The 19,481-nt window shown below is 41.1% G+C and overlaps 1 protein-coding gene and 1 long non-coding RNA gene across 3 annotated transcripts in view; one reads left to right on the plus strand and one right to left on the minus strand.

Moving 5' to 3' along the window:
- Positions 1 to 19,481, plus strand: part of aspa (aspartoacylase) — a 285,896-nt gene extending 266,415 nt beyond the window's left edge. For both annotated transcript variants that reach the window (XM_089129993.1, XM_089129992.1), the window contains 2 exons: positions 18,932 to 19,041; positions 19,281 to 19,481. In XM_089129993.1, coding sequence (XP_088986119.1) covers positions 18,932 to 19,041; positions 19,281 to 19,478 — 308 coding nt within the window. In that variant the 3' untranslated portion in view covers positions 19,479 to 19,481. The remainder of the gene's footprint in view (positions 1 to 18,931; positions 19,042 to 19,280) is intronic.
- Positions 1,494 to 2,835, minus strand: LOC120479862 (uncharacterized). The gene is made up of 2 exons (XR_005622983.2): positions 2,516 to 2,835; positions 1,494 to 1,897 (listed from the first exon to the last, which is right to left on the minus strand). It is a non-coding gene; the product is annotated as an uncharacterized LOC120479862 (long non-coding RNA).

Below are 19,481 nucleotides of genomic sequence, written 5' to 3' on the forward strand. Positions count from 1 at the left end.
ATTACTGACAACGGGCCGCAATTCGCTTGTGAACAGTTTCGAAAATTTGCTGCCCAGTGGGGATTCAGGCACGTCACATCCTCTCCCCAGCACCCAAAATCTAACGGAAAGGCAGAATCGGCTGTGAAGATTGTGAAATCGCTCTGTAAAAGGGCAAAACTCGACGGAACAGATCCATGGCTAGCAATTCTGCACTGGCGAAACACGCCCACAGAAGGATTGGACAGCAGTCCTGCTCAACGACTGATGTCACGCAGACTCAGGTCGGGGCTTCCCATGACAAACAGTTTACTTTTCCCCAAGGTGGTCGAGGGAGTTTCAGAGAAACTGAGGTGGAAACGGCGCATGGCAAAATTCCATTACGATGCGAGAGCCAAAGACCTCCCAGAGCTTAAGGTCGGTGAACACATCAGAATGAAACCATTGCCTGGAGACCGCACAGGACGGTGGCGGAGAGGCCAGTGTCTGGGAAAGGTGAATCCGCGGTCTTATGTGGTGGATGTGGATGGCACATTATACAGGCGCAACCGTGTGGATTTGCGACAGGCTGAGCGCTCCGCCCAGTTTAATCACCAAGAAGCAGGGATCAGTCAAGGCTCGGTAGCCAGCAACGATGAAACAGCAATCAGAGAGGGTGACACATCGGACAGCACGGAATATGTGCCAGAGCAAGTCCAAGAACAAAAGCTGTCAGTGAGTAATAGGCCTGCCCAGCGCGAGACTCTGATCATTACGCGCAGCGGCCGTCAGTCACGTCCACCACAGAGACTTGATTTGTGAAGACTTTATTTGTGAATTTCCCTTAGTGGTGAAGACAGACTAACGCACCAGTAATGCAGTTCAGTTTTGGTAATGCACAGTATATGCTGATCTAGTAACCACTCTTGTTCGGGTTGTTAATTTATGTATGGGGTTCTTAGTGAAGTGTGGCAAAGTTCTAAAGAAAGGGAGATGTTACGGTGAAATGCCATATATGGTTTGTATCCTGTGGTGACGTCGTTGGCCCGCTTCGCGGGCAGTTGTTAATGGAGTTTGGGATAATAAAGACGCACATTGAATCAGCTCTTGATTATTCATTGTATGGTACACGAACAGTACAGTGCTTGTCACAGTTGTGTTTGTATTCAACACATAAAATATTGTACAGTTTATTCTGCTGAATAAACCATGACAGGAAACAAACATGCTGGGGTCAATTTGTTCTTTAACATTAGTAATATACGCACATTATTTAAAAATATACTCACTCAGGCACTTAATTACTTGTGTATTTACTTATTATTGAATCGATATCGAAGCTTATAAATCAATATTGAATCGAATCGAAGCCTCAAGAATTGAAATCGAATCGAATTGTGAAATACCTAACAATACCCAGCCCTACTCACCGCGAAGTCTTGTGTAGCACCTCTAACCTAAATTAGTTTGATAGCTATATATCTATTACCTAGGCTCTGAGCAGTAATTGACAAGACTCACAAGGAGACTTACACTTTTTTTTTAAACAGAACAGCTGGCAGATTTATTACACAGTCACTGTGCAACAAACTATTCACATATTATTTTCTCTTACATTAGAAAATACCCCCAAATAAAATAGAGCTCTTTCATTTAAAAGAAAAAATAGGAAAACAAAATAAATTGTCCTTGGAAAACAGAAAGTCACTCTACCCGGGTAGTAAACCAAAACACATTCAAGTTCCTTATCTGAAATCCTTGGAATCCAATATCCGAGGTCTGGATACGAATCAGTTCAGTCACTCTGCAGAAGAGAATCCAACACAGCTGGCCACACTGCGTCCAAACGTTCCCTCTGTTGAATGTCACTCACTGGGACAGGCTCGCCATCGAAGTCGGTATGGTTTGAAATCAAACTGAATCCAGGATAAAAACCAATCTGTACATAGCAGTACAGAATAGATACAAAACAATTATAATTCTTTATATCTCCTTTCCATATATGGTCATTTACTTTTTTCCAATAAACCAGCTACACATTTAAAACCATTAACTATGATTATAAGAGAACTGTTCAAATTCACTCTACGACTATGCTTCATACAAGTCTGTTTGACTAGAGACCATAGTTAACATTGGCAAAGCCAAAGCATAGTAAAAGATTAAACAATAACATTTATTTTCCTAAATAAATGTATCTCACAGGATTAATGCATTTTTCAATCATAACATGTAATGAACCGTATGCTATTAAACTACTAAACAACCTGAAATGAATGCATTATTTCCCCATTAGTCATTTTACCTCAGTTAAACACATTTTAGAACCCAGTACTTAGCTGAATGCTCAGATTAGCAAAACACAAAATTCACACATTATGAGCTACGTGCAATATAAACATATTACAATACTCTCTAGTCTCATGTCACTCCGATTGGTTTTATTTTAATAGCATGAGATCTTTAAACCTAATATTTTTCACTGATAACATCACCTATTATTAGCTAGCAAGCTAATTAGCAAGCTAATGAGCACATTTAGACAACAGAAACTCACCGGAGGTTTCGGCAGAAAACAGGGTAAAGAACAACAGAAAAATGTCTTCCACAATGCAATCCTCGAGTTACTAGTAAAAAAATATCTTATCAACTCAACTCCTGATTAGAATTGACTAGATGTTACTGTTTTGCAATCTATTTTCGCCACGTGAACTAGGGCTTTTTTCTAATGCAGCTTCATACAAGAGAATCCCCAATGACGAATGTATAAAACAGTGCTAGCGCGCCCTCTACTGGCATCATGTAATTTGACACTCGACTAGTTAACCCTTTAGTGACAGCATATTCTATATGGGTTACACTTGTTTAAGTGTTACACTGCAATTTCTGAGCATTCTTATGGTTTTCTTGTCTCTTGGTTTTTGGATATCTTGCCCTGTTCCCTGGATTACTCTCTTGCCTCTGGTCCCTGCCTGTTTTATTTGTTTGTTTCTTTGTGTATCTGTTTTGGACTGCCTATCTGTGTATGACCCTTGCCTGTACATTGGATTACGCCTCTGGATTGCCCTCAAATGCGTTTGGATCTACATCTACAAGCCTCAGAGCAGTTCACAACAGAAGACTACGCCGCTTCAGATCCAGCAGCGGAAAGAACCGAGATCCACCATGGATCCACTTATCAGACTCTTCCGCCTCAGAAAATCTGCAGAGACGCTCACCGTCAGCCATCCCGAGCCAGAGATGCTCACCGTCAGCCCTGCCGAGCCAGAGACGCTCACCGTCAGCCCTGCCGATTCAGAGACTCTTCATGTTACTTCTGCCAATTCAGAGATTGTTCACATCACTTCCTCTGAGCCAGTGTCTACAGACAAGATGGCCGCCTCCGAGCCAGTGTCTATTGACAAGATGGCCGATTCAGAGACTCTTCATGTTACTTCTGCCAATTCAGAGTTTGTTCACGTCACCGCCTCCGAGCCAGTATCTAAAGACAAGATGGCCGCCTCCGAGCCAGTGTCTAAAGACAAGATGGCCGCCTCCGAGCCAGTGTCTAAAGACAAGATGGCCGCCTCCGAGCCAATGTCTAAAGACAAGATGGCCGATTCAGAGACTGTTCACATTACTTCTGCCAATCCAGAGACTGTTCACGTCACCGCCTCCGAGCCAGTGTCTATGGACAAGATGGCCGCCTCCAAGCCAGTGTCTATGGACAAGATGGCCGCCTCCGACCCAGTGTCTCCGGACAAGATGGCCGACCCAATGTCTCCGGACAAGATGGCCGATCCAATGTCTGCTCCCGAGCTAGTGTTTGTTTCTGTGTTTGTGTCTGTCCTTGTGACCATTTCTGTTTTAGTGTCTGTTCCTGAGCCGGTGTTTGGGCCCGAGCTGGTGTCTGGTCCTGAGAGGGCATCACTGCCGTAGCCTCCCAAGGGGTCTTCACCGCCGTGGCCGCCCGAGGGGTCTCCACCGCCGTGGCCGCCCGAGGGGTCTCCACCGCCTTGGCCGCCCGAGGGGTCACCACCGCCTTGGCCGCCCGCACAACCTGCTCCGTCCGCTCCGCCCTGATACGCCCTGGTCGCCTGTTCCTCTTCTGCTCCACAGACCTGGCCCTCCATCCCGCCCCCAGATCCGCCTCCGCTCCACCTCCACCTGGACCGTTTTTTTTTTTGAGCGTCTGGAAGCCGCTCTTTGGGGGTCACCAGCTGGAGTGCCCCTGAGAGACACCAGAGGGCACTCCAGTTTAGACTATTTTCACTCACAACTACATTTCCCAGAACTCACTGCCCCGACTCATCACTGATCACATCCACCTGTACCTCATTCACTGATTGCATTCACCTGTCTTATCGGTCACCATACGTCACTTCCGGTTGTGAGAACGCTTGGCGCGCTTGTGCTGCCGCTTCACGCTGGTACTGTCTGTCTGCTGCTGTTACGTTTCGTGTTATTGGAAATGTTTTTCTCTGTTTCAACCTCCTGGATTATTCGCTGGACTATTCTCAGACCCTCTAAACTTTTTTGATTCGCTGGACTATTTTTAAAACTTTTTGGATAACTGACCTGGGTGTCCCTGTGATCCTCCACACAGATTGGCTGCGAGTCCTCTCCGTTAATATCCTGTCATCCCTCTCGACATCTGATACTGTGAGTCTCCACTCTCTTTGTCATTTTGTCTTTTGTGATGTCAATCCTTAGTGTGGTTGGGTAGCCTTCCCTACTGTGGATTGTTGATGCCGACACGGTTCTGGCTAACGCAGTGAAACCGAAACTGTTGTGTTAGGTTTCGGGACAAGATGGCGCCGGTGTTGGCTAGCCGTCTGTTGCCCTCTTTGACTTTGCCGTTGGCATGTGTTGTTTTTCTACTTATTTCCCTTATCATCACAAATTGTGACTCCATCCTGTTGTATGACCGCCAAACACTGCTTAACATTCGTAGTGTGGTTATGGACTCTACTAAAGGTGATGTTACTGGATATAGAGCGTTCCCATTGCCATTTCCGACCAACCTTCCAGTACACCTGTATAGGTGTCCTACTGACTTACCTAGAAAAAAGCGCCGGAGGAGGCGCGGCAAACGGGGAGGCTTCGCTGTTCATCAAAGAGCTGTATCGGCTCGGGAGAATAGTGCAAGGTGCCAATTCTACTCGTTGGGAGGCCAGGTCCATGGACACGTTGCAGGATGGCGTTTTTCCGAGGCTCAGCTCCAGCAGCCTCGCGCGATTATCCCTGTTATTAGTTCCACGCGTCTTCAGAGGACGAAACATCGTCTCCACCGTGACGGATCTAATCTCCGCTACCTTCGACCACTGTGCCGAGCAACGCAAGCGGTAAGTGACTCATCTGCACTGAAGATGGCCCTTATCAACACACGGTCGCTGATAAACAAAACTTTCATTTTAAACGACCTTTTTACTGCACAAGCTCTGGACTTCCTTTGTGTCACTGAGACATGGATTAAACCTGGCGAATCAAGCTCGCTTGCTGAACTTTTACCACAGGATTGTAACTTTCTAAATACCCCGCGCTCATCTGGCCGCGGCGGGGGGCTCGCGACTGTCTTCAAAAACACTTTTCCGTGCCGATCCTTATCCACAGACTCATATAACAGCTTTGAGGTGCAACTCTTTCAAATACTACTAGCTAACCCTGTCACTGTTGCTTTGTTATATCGTCCTCCTAAACATAATTCAGAATTTATTAATGAATTTGCTGCATTTCTGGGGGATATTGTTATTGCTCATGATAAAATACTACTGATTGGTGATTTTAATATTCATGTCTGTTGTACAACTTTAACTTTGTCCAGGGAGTTTTTAAATCTTATTGAGTCTTTTGACCTTGTTCAGTGGGTAACTGGCCCTACGCATCAACAAGGTCATACTCTGGACTTGATTTTAACCCATGGACTATCTGTTTCAGATATCACTATTAGCAATGCCAATTTTTCTGATCATATGCCTGTACTTTTCTCTGTTCCATATTCTGGTCAAACTCTAAACAATCAATCCATGGGGCGTATGTCTCGTAACTTTACAACACGTTCCAGTGAGGAGTTCAAGGTAGCATTTGGCGAGGTATGGAACTCTTCGGAAACAGAATCTACTCTACATAACTTGGATGCGGACGAACATCTCAGTTATTTTAACTCTACTTGTGCTTCTATCTTGAACAGTATTGCTCCATTAAAGCTTAAATTTCGTAAATCAGTACCAATTCCTTGGCTTAATGAATCAGTGCGCTCTCTCAGACAGGCCTGCCGACAGGCCGAGCGCAAGTGGAAAAAGGACAAATTACAGGTCTCTTATGAAATTATGAGAGATTCACTTTTTACGTTTCAGAGGGCAGCCAAAGCTGCTAAGTGTAAATATCTCTCTGATCTGATTAAGAAAAATAAGCATAACTCTCGTGTCCTCTTCTCCACTATTGACTCTGTTCTAAATCCACCTGTTACTTTTTTCCCTGAGCCTTCTGTCTCGCTTTGTGAAAGTTTTGGAAACTTTTTCACAAACAAGGTTTTGGATATTAGATCTCAAATGGCTCAGACTGGATACACACTGTTAGAGATTCCGTTATACTCCTCCACATGGTCTGAGTTTGAGCCACTCAACTTGCACTCCTGTAAGGAAATTGTGGACTGCCTTAAGCCCACTTCATGTCCACATGATATTGTTCCTTCACATTTCATCAAACAAACAATGGATGCAATTGGTCCAGGTCTATTATCAGTCATTAATAAATGCTTATATATGGGCACTGTTCCAGTCCGCCTTAAACATGCTGCGATAACACCATATATCAAAAAAACTAATCTTGAACCTTCATCTCTTTCCAGTTTTCGACCCATTTCAAATCTTCCTTTTATTTCAAAGATTATGGAGAAAGTTGTATTGGCTCAATTACAGTCTTTCATGTTGAAGAATTCTATCAATGAAGTTTATCAATCAGGTTTTAAAGCACTACATAGCACTGAATCTGCTCTTTTAAGAGTCTTAAATGATATTTATCTCACCACTGATTCAGGAAAACAAATGGCTTTGGTCCTGCTAGACCTAAGTGCTGCTTTTGATTTAGTCGACCACAACATTCTTCTGTCACGCTTGGAGTCTTGTGTAGGACTTCGCGGTTCTGTTTTACAGTGGTTTCACTCTTACCTGTCAGATAGATGTTTTACTGTTCACTTGGGACATTACTCATCCACTAACAAGCACCTTGGTTGTGGTGTTCCTCAGGGTTCAATCCTTGGGCCTGTGTTGTTTTCTTTGTATCTGCTCCCTGTGGCTGCTATTTTTAAAAAACATGGTGTTTCTTTTCATCTATATGCCGATGATACACAGCTCTACCTGCCCTTGCAACGTAACAACAAATATACTCTTCAGCCGCTGCTAGATTGTCTAAATGAACTGAAGTCATGGCTTTCAAGTAATTTCTTAAACTTAAATGAAAATAAATCGGAGTTTATTATTTTCGGCCCCAAAGAAAACTGTGTTTTCGATTTTGACCAGGGTTGTCTCTCCCCTTATAACACAAAGTGTGCCAGAAATTTGGGCTTCCTTTTTGACTCCAGTTTAAACTTTGATAAACAGATCTCCTCGGTTGTCAAATCATGTTTTTATCAACTTCGCCTTCTCAGTAAAGTGAAACCCGTCTTATCCAGGAGAAATTTGGAAACAGCTGTTCATGCATTTATTACATCGAGGCTTGATTACTGTAATTCTCTATATTATGGTATTTCTCAGGCTTCCATCTCGCGTCTACAGTTGGTCCAAAATGCTGCCGCTAGACTACTTGAGGGGAAGCGAAAGTTTGACCACATAACACCTATCTTAATGTCTTTGCACTGGCTCCCAGTAAAGTATAGGATTGAGTTTAAAATTTTATTATTTGTCTATAAAACTCAGAATAACTTGGCTCCTCAATATTTAACTGATCTTCTGACTCCGTACACTCCTTCTAGAAATCTGAGATCCTCTGACCTTGGCCATCTTACAGTCCCTAAAGTTAAACTCAAAAAACGTGGTGAGCGTGCTTTTGCTGCTGCTGGGCCGAAGCTGTGGAATAGCCTTCCTCCTGCAATTAGGCAAGCTCCATCTATCTGTACTTTTAAATCTCAACTCAAGACTCATCTATTCACCCTGGCTTTTAACACCCTGTAATCTGTCTTCCTGTTTTTTTTTTTTTTTTTTTTTTTTATTATTATTTTTTTTTTTTTTATGTATTTATTTTATTATTATTTTTTTTAGTGCCTTCTTGTCTCATTTAGTTTTTAAGTTTCTATTGCAGTTTTATATCTGTGTCTCTTTTATTCCTTGTAAAGCACTTTGGTCAACCTCGGTTGTGTTTTAAATGTGCTCTATAAATAAATGATTGATTGATTGATTAGGTTGAACGGGTCATCACTCGTCATGTCGTCACATATTCACTGGCAGTTTTTGTTTTTGTTTTTTGGTCTTCTTTGGTTCTTGCTGTCTGTTGATGAGACGAATCACAGTTGTTTCCCCAAGATGGCTTTACAATATTCCGCTGCTCATCTCAGATCATTAAAAGGAGTTTTCCGCCTGGCTCCTGTCACTTATAAACGTTGTGAACAGCTCGAGGTTTTACGCGGACCTCGCTACATTCACCGGTCGCGGAAAAAACTTCGGAATTATCATTACTCGCCCTCCAATAACATTCCGGTTGTCTCTACCGTTACCCGTGTTTCTGATACAACACAACTGGATAAAAGACATAGGCCTATCAACTTTAAGAAAATTTAAGATCGCTGCGTCTTGATCCTGACCTCGGAATTTGCAGACGTGCATCACCAGACCTGCGATGTGCGCTGCTAAACATCCGTTCTCTAACTGATAAAGCATCACTATTGAATGACATAATCATTGACACTGACCTGGACATGCTATTTCTAACGGAAACCTGGCAGGTGCCTAATGACTTCTTGAACTTAAACCTCTTAACGCCGCCTGGATACATCTTTTTTTCTCAACCACGTCTTCATCGCAGAGGTGGAGGGCTGGCTATAGTTTGCCGTGAGACTATTAAAATATCTAGGATTGAGTTTCACGATGTTACAACATTCGAATATTTAGCGCTGAAAATGACGGGTCAAACGTCACTGGCTGTAATCTTAATTTACCGACCTCCGAAGAGTCCATCTGACTTTTTCTCTGATATTAGCGAGTTACTTACTCTTGTCTGTGCTTGTCATTCATCTGTTATTTTGCTTGGTGATTTTAATATACATGAAAACACTGCACAATGCAAAGAATTGATGTCAGTATTGGACTGTTTCAACTTGAATCAAAATGTAACTTTTGCCACTCACTCCAGAGGTCACATATTTGGATCTCATATGTACATCTGGCTTGAATAATATTCTTGTTAATGGCTCTGATTTTGCATTTTCAGATCACAAACTCATAAATTTCAGTTATAGTTTTCCAATATCTGTGTCTCCTCAGAAGAAAATGCTGAACTATCGTAAAATTAACTCTGTTAATTCAACTTCTTTTTCTGCTTCAATAAGGGCTTCTACTTTATCAGAATGTCTACTGTCTAACTGTCCGTCAGAAACCTGCTGTACTTACAATAATGTTTTGTCTCAAATACTTGATATGCATGCTCCTGTTAGAACTAGACTGGTTCCATCTACTCGTGCCTCACCCTGGTTCACTCCGGAACTTCGGTTGATGAAAACTGAGAGTCGCCGTCTAGAAAGACTACACAGGAAAACTGGACTCACTGTGCACTCTTTAGCTCTTAAAGAACACCTGTTCAACTACCGGACCGCCCTTAACAATGCTAGATCCACTTATTTCATATGTGTTCACGATGCCTTTAGGATCCATAAACCTTTCTCCTGATACCAGAGAAAGACAAATGGCCTTGTGCACCTAAAAGAAGCTGGTTCTTACATCAGCATGCATTTAAGTATATGATTTCACAAGCAAAAGCACAAAGAATAAATATATGTCATATATATGTCAATAAATGATTAAGTAACAATGAATATACTTAATTATTGATTTTATAAAAGAAATACATAAGCATTCAACAGGATATGATATATATATGCTGAAGATGCAAGGGATTTTGACCACCCCTTCAGTCCCCCGTTTTAGACCAATGTGGGGTCCAATACCGCCACGTCTGGTCTAACCAGTGAGGTCACTACGGAAAGGGGGAGTGGTAACACATGCTCCCCTGACGGGTCACACTTATCTCTTCACCTCGTCACAGACATGCTGGATACTAAAAATTCCAGTCCCCATTAAGAGGCTCTCCCACCTTCCACTCACAACAGGACATCAATGTCATTCTTCCTCAGTTTATCAGTCAGGTTAACATTTTTATAAAACACATAACTGATTACGAAACAAGTACATATTTATTCTCTGGAAGCCGGGCTAAATAAACAAGCACTGTTGCTGTATTCCAAGCATGGGCTAGACCCGCAGTCACTACTCAGATCCTAAATAAGGACATTGTCTATAATCATGAATACCAGAATAGCACTATTTTTTATTTATTTATTTAAAACCACAATTTTCAATTCCTTTTATTATAAACAACGTTGGATAGTTAATCCATTATTTTCACTACCCCCTTTATAGACCCTTTAGGTTCAAAACACTCTAACAAAAATATAACAACAAAAAATAAAATATTAATAATTCAGATCCATGGTAATCGATTCAAGCACTTTTTAGTCTTTACTGAAATTATCATTCAGTTTATGGTCACATAGCATGTATCAGTTTAATTGTATAACATCTTACACCATTTTTTTCTTTCAGAAATTGAAATAAAATAAAACAACTTCACAACATCAGTTTAGTTATTATTTTACCACTAAAATAAAGTATTTTCCCCCAGTCTGCTTAATAAAGCTTTTGTCCATTCCTTATCTTGTTTGGGAAATAATTGTATTAATTAATTCCAATACCCTTGGTTTCTTATCATTAATCTCAACTTTATTTTTCCTTATAACTACTTCTCACAGTATTTGTCTATCAACTGGTTAGTCTAAAGAATATTAGAATAATATAACTCCAAAAAATATTATCAGTATTGTCTCAGTCCAACTTATTTTACAGTTTTACAGAAACCAAAATATTTACTCAGATCCCAACCTCAAAGACAGCCATAAAGCTGATTTCTCATTTAACCTTTATTAACTAAATTGCAGTTTTCTTAGACATCTACTGTCAAACATCCATTTAATGGATTGAGAAATATTTTTTCTTTTTATAAGTTATATTCACTCCTTTGTTCGCCCACCTGCCTTTCATGAAAATGAGGGAGCTCACTCTGGATAATTTGGATAGTGACTTAGCCAATGTGTCACTTTGTCTCTCTGCCGCCAAGTCTATAATTTCTTTTATTTACGTTTATCAGTTAAGATGCCACATGTCGTCTATTTAAATTTAGACCCTCAGTTGAATTTAGAGAAGAGTTTTTACCCCATAATGGACGGCAATCTTCAACTTTACAATTCCAGTTTATTTAACATACTAATCCAGAGAGTAATTCAGAACAATATCATAAATGACAAAAGTATTTATAATTACCAATAGCAGACAGAGCTGGAAAACCACTCCAATTAAAGCTCGTCCCATGTTCTGTATTGTCTTTTCATCAGATTGACTCAGAAATGTCAACTTTTTTAAAGTTTGTCATTCCACTTAACCCATCTGTAATGATAAAACACTCATTCCAGAGGTTTTACACAATATCCTCAAAATCAGGAAATAATAGTACCCCAAACTAACACATACAAGACATGAAGTGCAGTCACCAACATTCATACATTCATATTTTCATATTCATATCTTTTAAATAAGATTTTAAACTTCACATTTTCTTGTAGCTTTTATTTAATTGTATATGGTCTCTAAACCAGTTTCAAACCATGCCTGTTCATTATTCATTTAATTTCACAAGGTCAGCTGGGTTGTTTTGGTTCATAACATTATTTTGTTTGAGCTTTCTTTAGCAGGACAATAACAGAAAGACAGACACAGTTCCCTTCCTCCGTTCAAGCAGTCTCTCTCACTATAAATAAATAATATTTTCAACAGCCTTCTAAGACTGTAACTTAGATAACATTTAAATTCCTTTGACAATTCACCTTTGTTAACCAGACTTTTCTTAAATCTACAAAACTGTCTCCATCTTTAGTCACCACCATGTCTAACGACCTTCAGGAGTCAAAATTATGTTAGACATATTAGTTCTAAATCAACACTATAATTTTCCTTGCCCATGAGGCAACCGACATCAAAAAGTTTTATTACTGTCTCCGCAACAACAAATGGGAATCACTTCATGGCCCTGACTGAACCCCGAAAGCCCATTTCCTGTTAGCTCTTTATCTATAATCTCCATCAGGGTGTGGTCCCCTGGCATACATAGAGCTTGTCACAATGAGAAACAAGCCCTACAGTGAATGCGGTTTCTGGTGAGTGGGATAGAGGGACTAACGTTCCTGGGGCAGACTGCCGTAACTCATCACAGCTCCATCCCCCCCTAACGATAAAGGATGCTGTTGGCCTCGCAGACATCCATCCACTCTCAACCCATTCCCTCACTTACAACACCTCCATCAGGAGATGCCCAGTGTCTGCGTGACCCCCTGCATTAGGTTGTCCCCCGCTGGCCAAAAGAGGATCATTACCCGTCTCTGAGTAGCCACTTGTGCACACATGGTAACCGCCATTTTCCAACGCATTCTCTCAGTTTCAGTTTCAATTCAGTTTCAAAGTTTATTGCCATTTGCACAGGTACGTTTCAGTACAGGTACATTGGAATTCTTGTGCGTTTCTCAGAGTTAGGTTTTAAATAAAATAAAATAACATGAAACTATAAATCTCACATCACAATTAAACTACCAAGGACTGTAAGAATAATCTAACTGAATAAATACACATTATAGTAAATAATAATAATGTAGCACATACAAAAATAGAAACTCTAAAAATTTAAATATATATATATATATACACACACACTGATCATTACAAAATTTAAAAACATGGAATAGGATACTTTTTGCCCTCCTTAATATCCTGTGCCACTAGCCTAACAGTGGCTGGAAAAAAGCTATTACATAGACGGGCCTTGTGGGTACTGATGCTCACAGGCCTACGATGTCTCAGGTTATAGCCTGTGTCCACCCATTTAAACAAGGTGTAAGCTGGATGATGTTTGTCCTTAAGGATGCCTTGTGCTCTCCTTCTACAGCGCTGGATGTATATAGTGTCCAAAGAGGGGAGGTTGGAGCCGATAACCCTCTCTGCAGTTTTTATCTCTATCTCAATCCCCTCAATGGTGAGAGGCTGTGGAGAGGGGGCTCTCCTCCTAAAATCCAGAATAACTTCCTTTGTTTTGTTGATGTTGAGGACAAGATCATTGTCCTCCCCATAGAGGGTGACCTTATGGACCATGTCCCTGTATGATGACTCATCATCCTCTCTAATGAGGCCAAGGATAGTTGTATCATCTGCATACTTAATGACAATATTATCATTATGCTCTGAGTTAGTGGCACAGTCGTATGTGTACAGTGAAAAAAGTTTAGGGCTGAGACAGCAGCCCTGTGTGCTCCTGTGCTCACTTCAACTTCAGCTGAGATCTTCTTTCCCATCCTCACCACCTGTGGGCGGTCTGTGAGGAAGTCTGTGATCCAGTTACAGGTGGTCGTTGGTACTCCCAGTTCCATCAGTTTACTAGTCAACTTCATTGGCCGAATCGTATTAAAGGCGGAGCTGTAATCCAGAAACAACAGCCGTACATATGTATTGTGCTTGTCCAGATGCTGCAGAATGTAGTAATGTGCCAGTGCCACCGCATCATCCACTGACCTATTTGGACGGTAGGCGAACTGAAGAGGGTCTACTGTGTCTGGTACCACAGAATTAATATGTTGTAGTACCAACTTCTCCATACACTTCATGGCAACCGAAGTGAGCGCCACTGGTCTAAAATCATTCATTGTTGTTGTATTTGTTGTTTTCGGAACCGGCACTATAATAGAGGATTTAAAAATACGTGGAACAGTTTCTTGGAGGAGAGAGGTATTAAAAATGTCAGTGTACACCCCCGCCAGCTGGTCAGCACAAACTTTAAGGACTCTCGGAGCCACCCCATCAGGTCCTACAGCCTTACGGGGGTTCACCTTCCTCAGAGCTTTAAGGACCGGTGAGTGCGTCACCTGCAGTGCAGTTTCCTCTGATTTGTGGGTGATTTTTGAGGGTATATCTCTGTTATTTTGGTCAAATCTGGCATAGAACTTATTAAGGTTGTCCGGTAGAAAGGAGTCTTGAATAACAGTTCTGTTGTTTGCATTCTTTCTGTAGTTGTTGACAGTCTGGATTCCTTGCCACATCCTTCTGGTGTTATTTTCCCTATAACAGTTCTCAAGTCTCTGGGTGTATGCCCTCTTTGCGGCCCTGATGGATTTTCGGAGTTCATATCTAGCTTGCTTATACTCCATGTTGTCACCTGATTTGAAGGCTGTACTCCGGTTTCTAATTTTAATATGCACATCCGCATTAAGGGCTTCTGATTAGGGAGAACTCTAATAGTCCTGGAGGGGATGCAGATGGAAGTGCACCAGTCAATATAACTGCTAACAGTATCTGTATATTCATGAATGTTATCTGTGGCTTCCTTAAAAATTTTCATATCTGTGGCCTCCAAACAGCCCTGCAGTTCCATCAAAGCATTATCAGTCCACATATTCACAGTTCTAACAGTGTCTGGATCTGCTTTGAGCCTCCTGATGTAAATGGGCTGAAGCAGGATAGCAAGGTGATCACATTTTCCAAAATGTGGCTTGGAGACAGCAGTATAGGCTCTTTTGATATTGCTATAGCATTTATCCAAAGTGCTATTTCCCCTAGTGGGGAAGTTAACAAACTGATAAAATCTGGGAATAGTTTTTCTAAGATCACAATGATTAAAATTTCCTAATATCACCATAGCAGCATCTGGATACGAATTTTCGTGCCTACTGATCATATTGTGCAGTTCTTTAAGTGCATTTTGCTCGTTAGCCGCAGGAGAAATATACACTGTGCTTAATATAACACACTGTAGCTCTCTAGGCAGGTAAAATAGCCTACATTTCACAGTAATTTACTCCACATTTTCAGAACAGGACTGTGATATTACCGTATTATCCGTGCTCCAGGATTGTTTGACGAGGATAACCGTTCCTCCCCCGCGAGTTTTACCGCTTTCCATTGCGCTGCGGTCGGCTCTGTAAACAGTATAGCCTGCCGGTGTTATGGCTTCATCGGGGGTCCTCTGTCCGAGCCACGTTTCACAGAAACATAGAACGGAACAATCCTGAATGTACCTCTGTGTAGCCATCCAACTAAGAAGATCGTCCATCTTGTTAGGGACTGGACATTAGCGAAGAGTATGATCGGAAGAGTTAGCCGGCCTTTGCTAACCAATCGGCGAAGTCGTCACTTCATCACTTCAGCATGGAGATGTAACTCCGGGAAGGAGTTGAGAACATTTGTTTCAAAGTAACCTCTGTGGCTCAATTCTCCTAATTGTAACAAAGTCACTCGATCATACTTCACATGAGCTCTAACATACCTCACATGAAAAGATAGTAGCGACGCCATTTGCACATGACCAGCACATGCCTATTACAGATAGAAGAAGCACATGCCATATACAGATAGAAGAAGCATATCTCCATCGATGATGCATCTTACATTCAGAGGCACGTCATGACCTTCCAGGTCACAGATTTGGGTTGCTGGCGCCAGTGTGTCCAGAACAACAACTCATTCAATCTCCACTAATGGCAGTTGTTCCTTAACCTGCAACCAAGAAGACTAACACTAAACTTTAGTCTAACTGGAGTTAGACTTTAACAAAGAAATGGTGCCTTAAACTATTGGCTTCAATGACCCCTTTATGCTTTAACACTCAAACACAAACCAAATCCCTATTTCCCTATTATTTTCACTGTTACTGCGTTCACATAGGACACTAGCAAATAAGAGCTCCCATCAAGGCTAAAGAGAGTCTGAGCGGCTTATTATCAGTTAAGTGTACCAAAACATAATGGTAAAACATTCACTCGTTTGGGGAGAAAATCAGATAACATTTTCTCCCAAGAAAAGAAATATAATAGAAAGAATACATTTTAATACAACAATTAAAGTTCAATATAGCAATGCTCAATATAGCTTGACCATCTGTAAAGAGAAGGATCATATGTGCTGGACATGTGTTCACGACGCCTTTAGGATCCATAAACCTTTCTCCTGACACCAGAGAAAGAGACAAATGGCCTTGTGCACCTAAAAGAAGCTGGTTACTTACATCTGCATGCATTTAAGTATATGATTTCGCAAGCAAAAGCACAAAGAATAAATATATATGTCATATATATGTCAATAAATGATTAAGTAACAATGAATATACTTAATTATTGATTTTATAAAAGAAATACATAAGCATTCAACAGGATATGATATATATATGCTGAAGAGGCAAGGGATTTTGACCACCCCTTCACTGCATTATTCGCATCTCCACCAGAGCAGCTGCAGACTCTGCAGCTTGACTGTTTCTCATGCTCATATGATGTTTTTCCAAAATCAGACTTGTGATGCAAACTGCAATCATAACCACACCAAGTTGCATTATTTGGCCAGAGGACTGGTCATCCTACTGAGCTTGGTTTCTCCCAAGGATTCTTTTTCATTTCTGTCACAGATGGAGTTTGGGTTCCCTGCCACTGTAGTCTCTGGCTTGCTTAGTTGGGGACACATAGTATTCAGCAATATTACTTATTTAACTGTACTGACTCTATTGGATGAGAACTGAGCAGGATAATGACATCACTGCTTTTCTACAGAGCTGCTTTATAGCTTAATTCAGCTCATTTCATATTAAAAACACAGTTACTAAACTGAACTGAATGAACACCGAACTGACCTCAAAATTAAATTCTGTCTCTCTCTCTCTGTCCTAGTGTGTATCCCATATTTATATAGGGTCCGCTTGCTTGCATGCTTTTTGCCACTTGGCTCGATCCAGGGCATCTTCAGTGGTGATATTTACTCTGCACATATCCTCCGCCAGATAATCCACCGCTTCTTCAGCCAGCCACGCGGTTGTCGTCCGGGTGGTGATAGATTATAGGCCCTTTTCACCGTTGTGTCATCGTCACTTCTGATGGCATGGCCATACCATCGGAGTCGGGGTTCACGCATCTTTTGGACTATGGGCACCACGCCCACGCGGCTTTTGACATCTTCATTCATGACACGGTCGAATCGCGTGAGGCCGAGGGACCAACGGAGCATCTTCATCTCCATAACATGGAGGGACTGCTAATGTTTGATGGTGGCTGGGCAACACTCAGAACCGTACAACGCGACCGAGCGTACAATGGTTTTATAAATCTTGCCCTTGAGTGATGTGGGCACATTAATTAATTAAATTCTGTCTGCATTATTGAATTATTATTTTTCTGTTTATCCCTGTAAAAGCTTTGAAGATAGATTTTAGCAACAAACTCCTAGAACCAGGCAGATCAAAACCAAGCCGAATGGAGAGCCGATCCATACAAAGTAAAGGCTCAAGACCATGCCAGCAACCTCCAGCGGCTAAAGGAATGTTAGCTATGCCAGCTAATATATGTTTATATAATCTATTGTGAATTGCATTATAGCTCACAACAGAAGGGTCAGGTCTAACTGTAATGAAGCGCTCCAACACTGGCGAATCCAAGAAACATAATAGTCTTTAAATTTAAATTCGAAAACTCGGAAATACTCTGAAAAATTACAGGAGTAAGCAAAATAACACAACCACTTTAAACACGACACATTACAAGGAACAGAGGAAACTAATGGTATAAATAGGAGATTAACTTAACAACAGGTGAACGTAATCCAATCAGAAACCACAGAATCTAACTAGCAAACAGAACTCAGGAAAAGCAGCACAAGGAAAAGAAAAATAAACCAAAACAAAAGTTGCATGTGGGCTGCATGTAATAGTGTTACCAAAAATTTCTCATCATTTACTCACCCTCACACCATCCCCGATTCATTTGACTTTCTTTCTTCAGATAAACACAAACAAAAACATTTTTGAAAAAAAGAAAAATCAGTCAGTGAGTCCATATAATCCTATTGAATGCCTGGAGAACATTTTTATGAGTACTGCAAGAAAGAAAGTCTACCCCCTTCTGCTCACTCTGTAATTCAAATACTGTGGGTACCTATATGCACATGTTTTATGAGTGTCAACATATTGGTAACTTTCGGGATGTGGTATTTCAAGTTGTGACAGAACAGTGATAAGGTTATCCTTAAGCAGTGTCCCAGTGTCTGTTTGTTGAATGATGATGCGGATCTTGATCTGACTGTTAGCCAGCGTAGGATTCTTCACACTGCTCTAACTGCGGCCAAAAAGATAATCTTCTAGATTTGGCATGAGCCTAAAACTCAAGCAGGCAAATAGTGGCTCATAGAAATTAAATACACATTGCGCTGTTAGAACTACAGCGAGAATTAACAAAGCCAAACCAAAAAAAATGTAAGGCCTGGACTGACTTTGTTACAAAACATATATACATCTCATATAATAACTCAATAGGCCACCCTTACTGATTGCCTCTGAAAGTTATAAAGGAGGAGCAGTGGAAATCCGGGATCTGTGCTGGTGTTGTTAATCCATCCCCTTATTTATTTATTTATTATATTTTTTTCTTCTTTATTTTACAAGCAAACCCTGGTCTTGTATATAGTTATTTGTGGTCACACATGTGGACCATGTTCAACCTTGCAATAAATAAATAAATAATCACAAAAAAAATAAATAAAAAGAGAAAGAAAGTAAGTCATGGCAGTTTAGAATGATTTAATTTTCCTTAAAGAGTGATGTCTCCTTTTTCTTAGGAGAATCATTTAATTTTCCATCATTTTTTAACCTGTCGTAGGTGTGGAGTTTCCTCCATGTACAGTAGAAGTTTTCAGAGTCCAGGAGAGAATTGACTACCCCAGGGACACCAACGGCAACATCACAGCTATGGTGCATCCTCATCTACAGGTATTCTAAATGGACCATCTAGTAAATGCATACAGAGGCATGTTTTTTATTAAAGGAAAATGCATGCCCTTGAGCGATGTATAAAAGAGTTGCTCTTTATGACAGGGACAGAGGGAGGGGAAACGAGTGTAAGAAAATGTGTCCTATGACTCAGATGTTTTCTGTGCTTGTTGACTTCCAGGCTTCACTTGTTTTCCACAGTAATTGTCCTGTTCCTTTTTCTTTCTCTTTCTGTGTAGGACTGTGATTGGGAGCCTTTGAACCAGGGTGACCCTATGTTCCTAACTTTCGATGGGAGAACAATCCTTTATGAGGGTGCCAGCACAGTATACCCCACTTTTATTAATGAGGCTGCCTATTATGAGAAACAGCAGGCATTCATGACCACTTGTAGAGAAATACTGGCTGCCAATGCAATCAGAAAAGCTCTCAAGTAATGT

Source organism: Pimephales promelas, chromosome 4 (genome assembly GCF_988280905.1).
Source record: "Pimephales promelas chromosome 4, fPimPro1.hap1.1, whole genome shotgun sequence".
Taxonomy (NCBI): domain Eukaryota; kingdom Metazoa; phylum Chordata; class Actinopteri; order Cypriniformes; family Leuciscidae; genus Pimephales; species Pimephales promelas.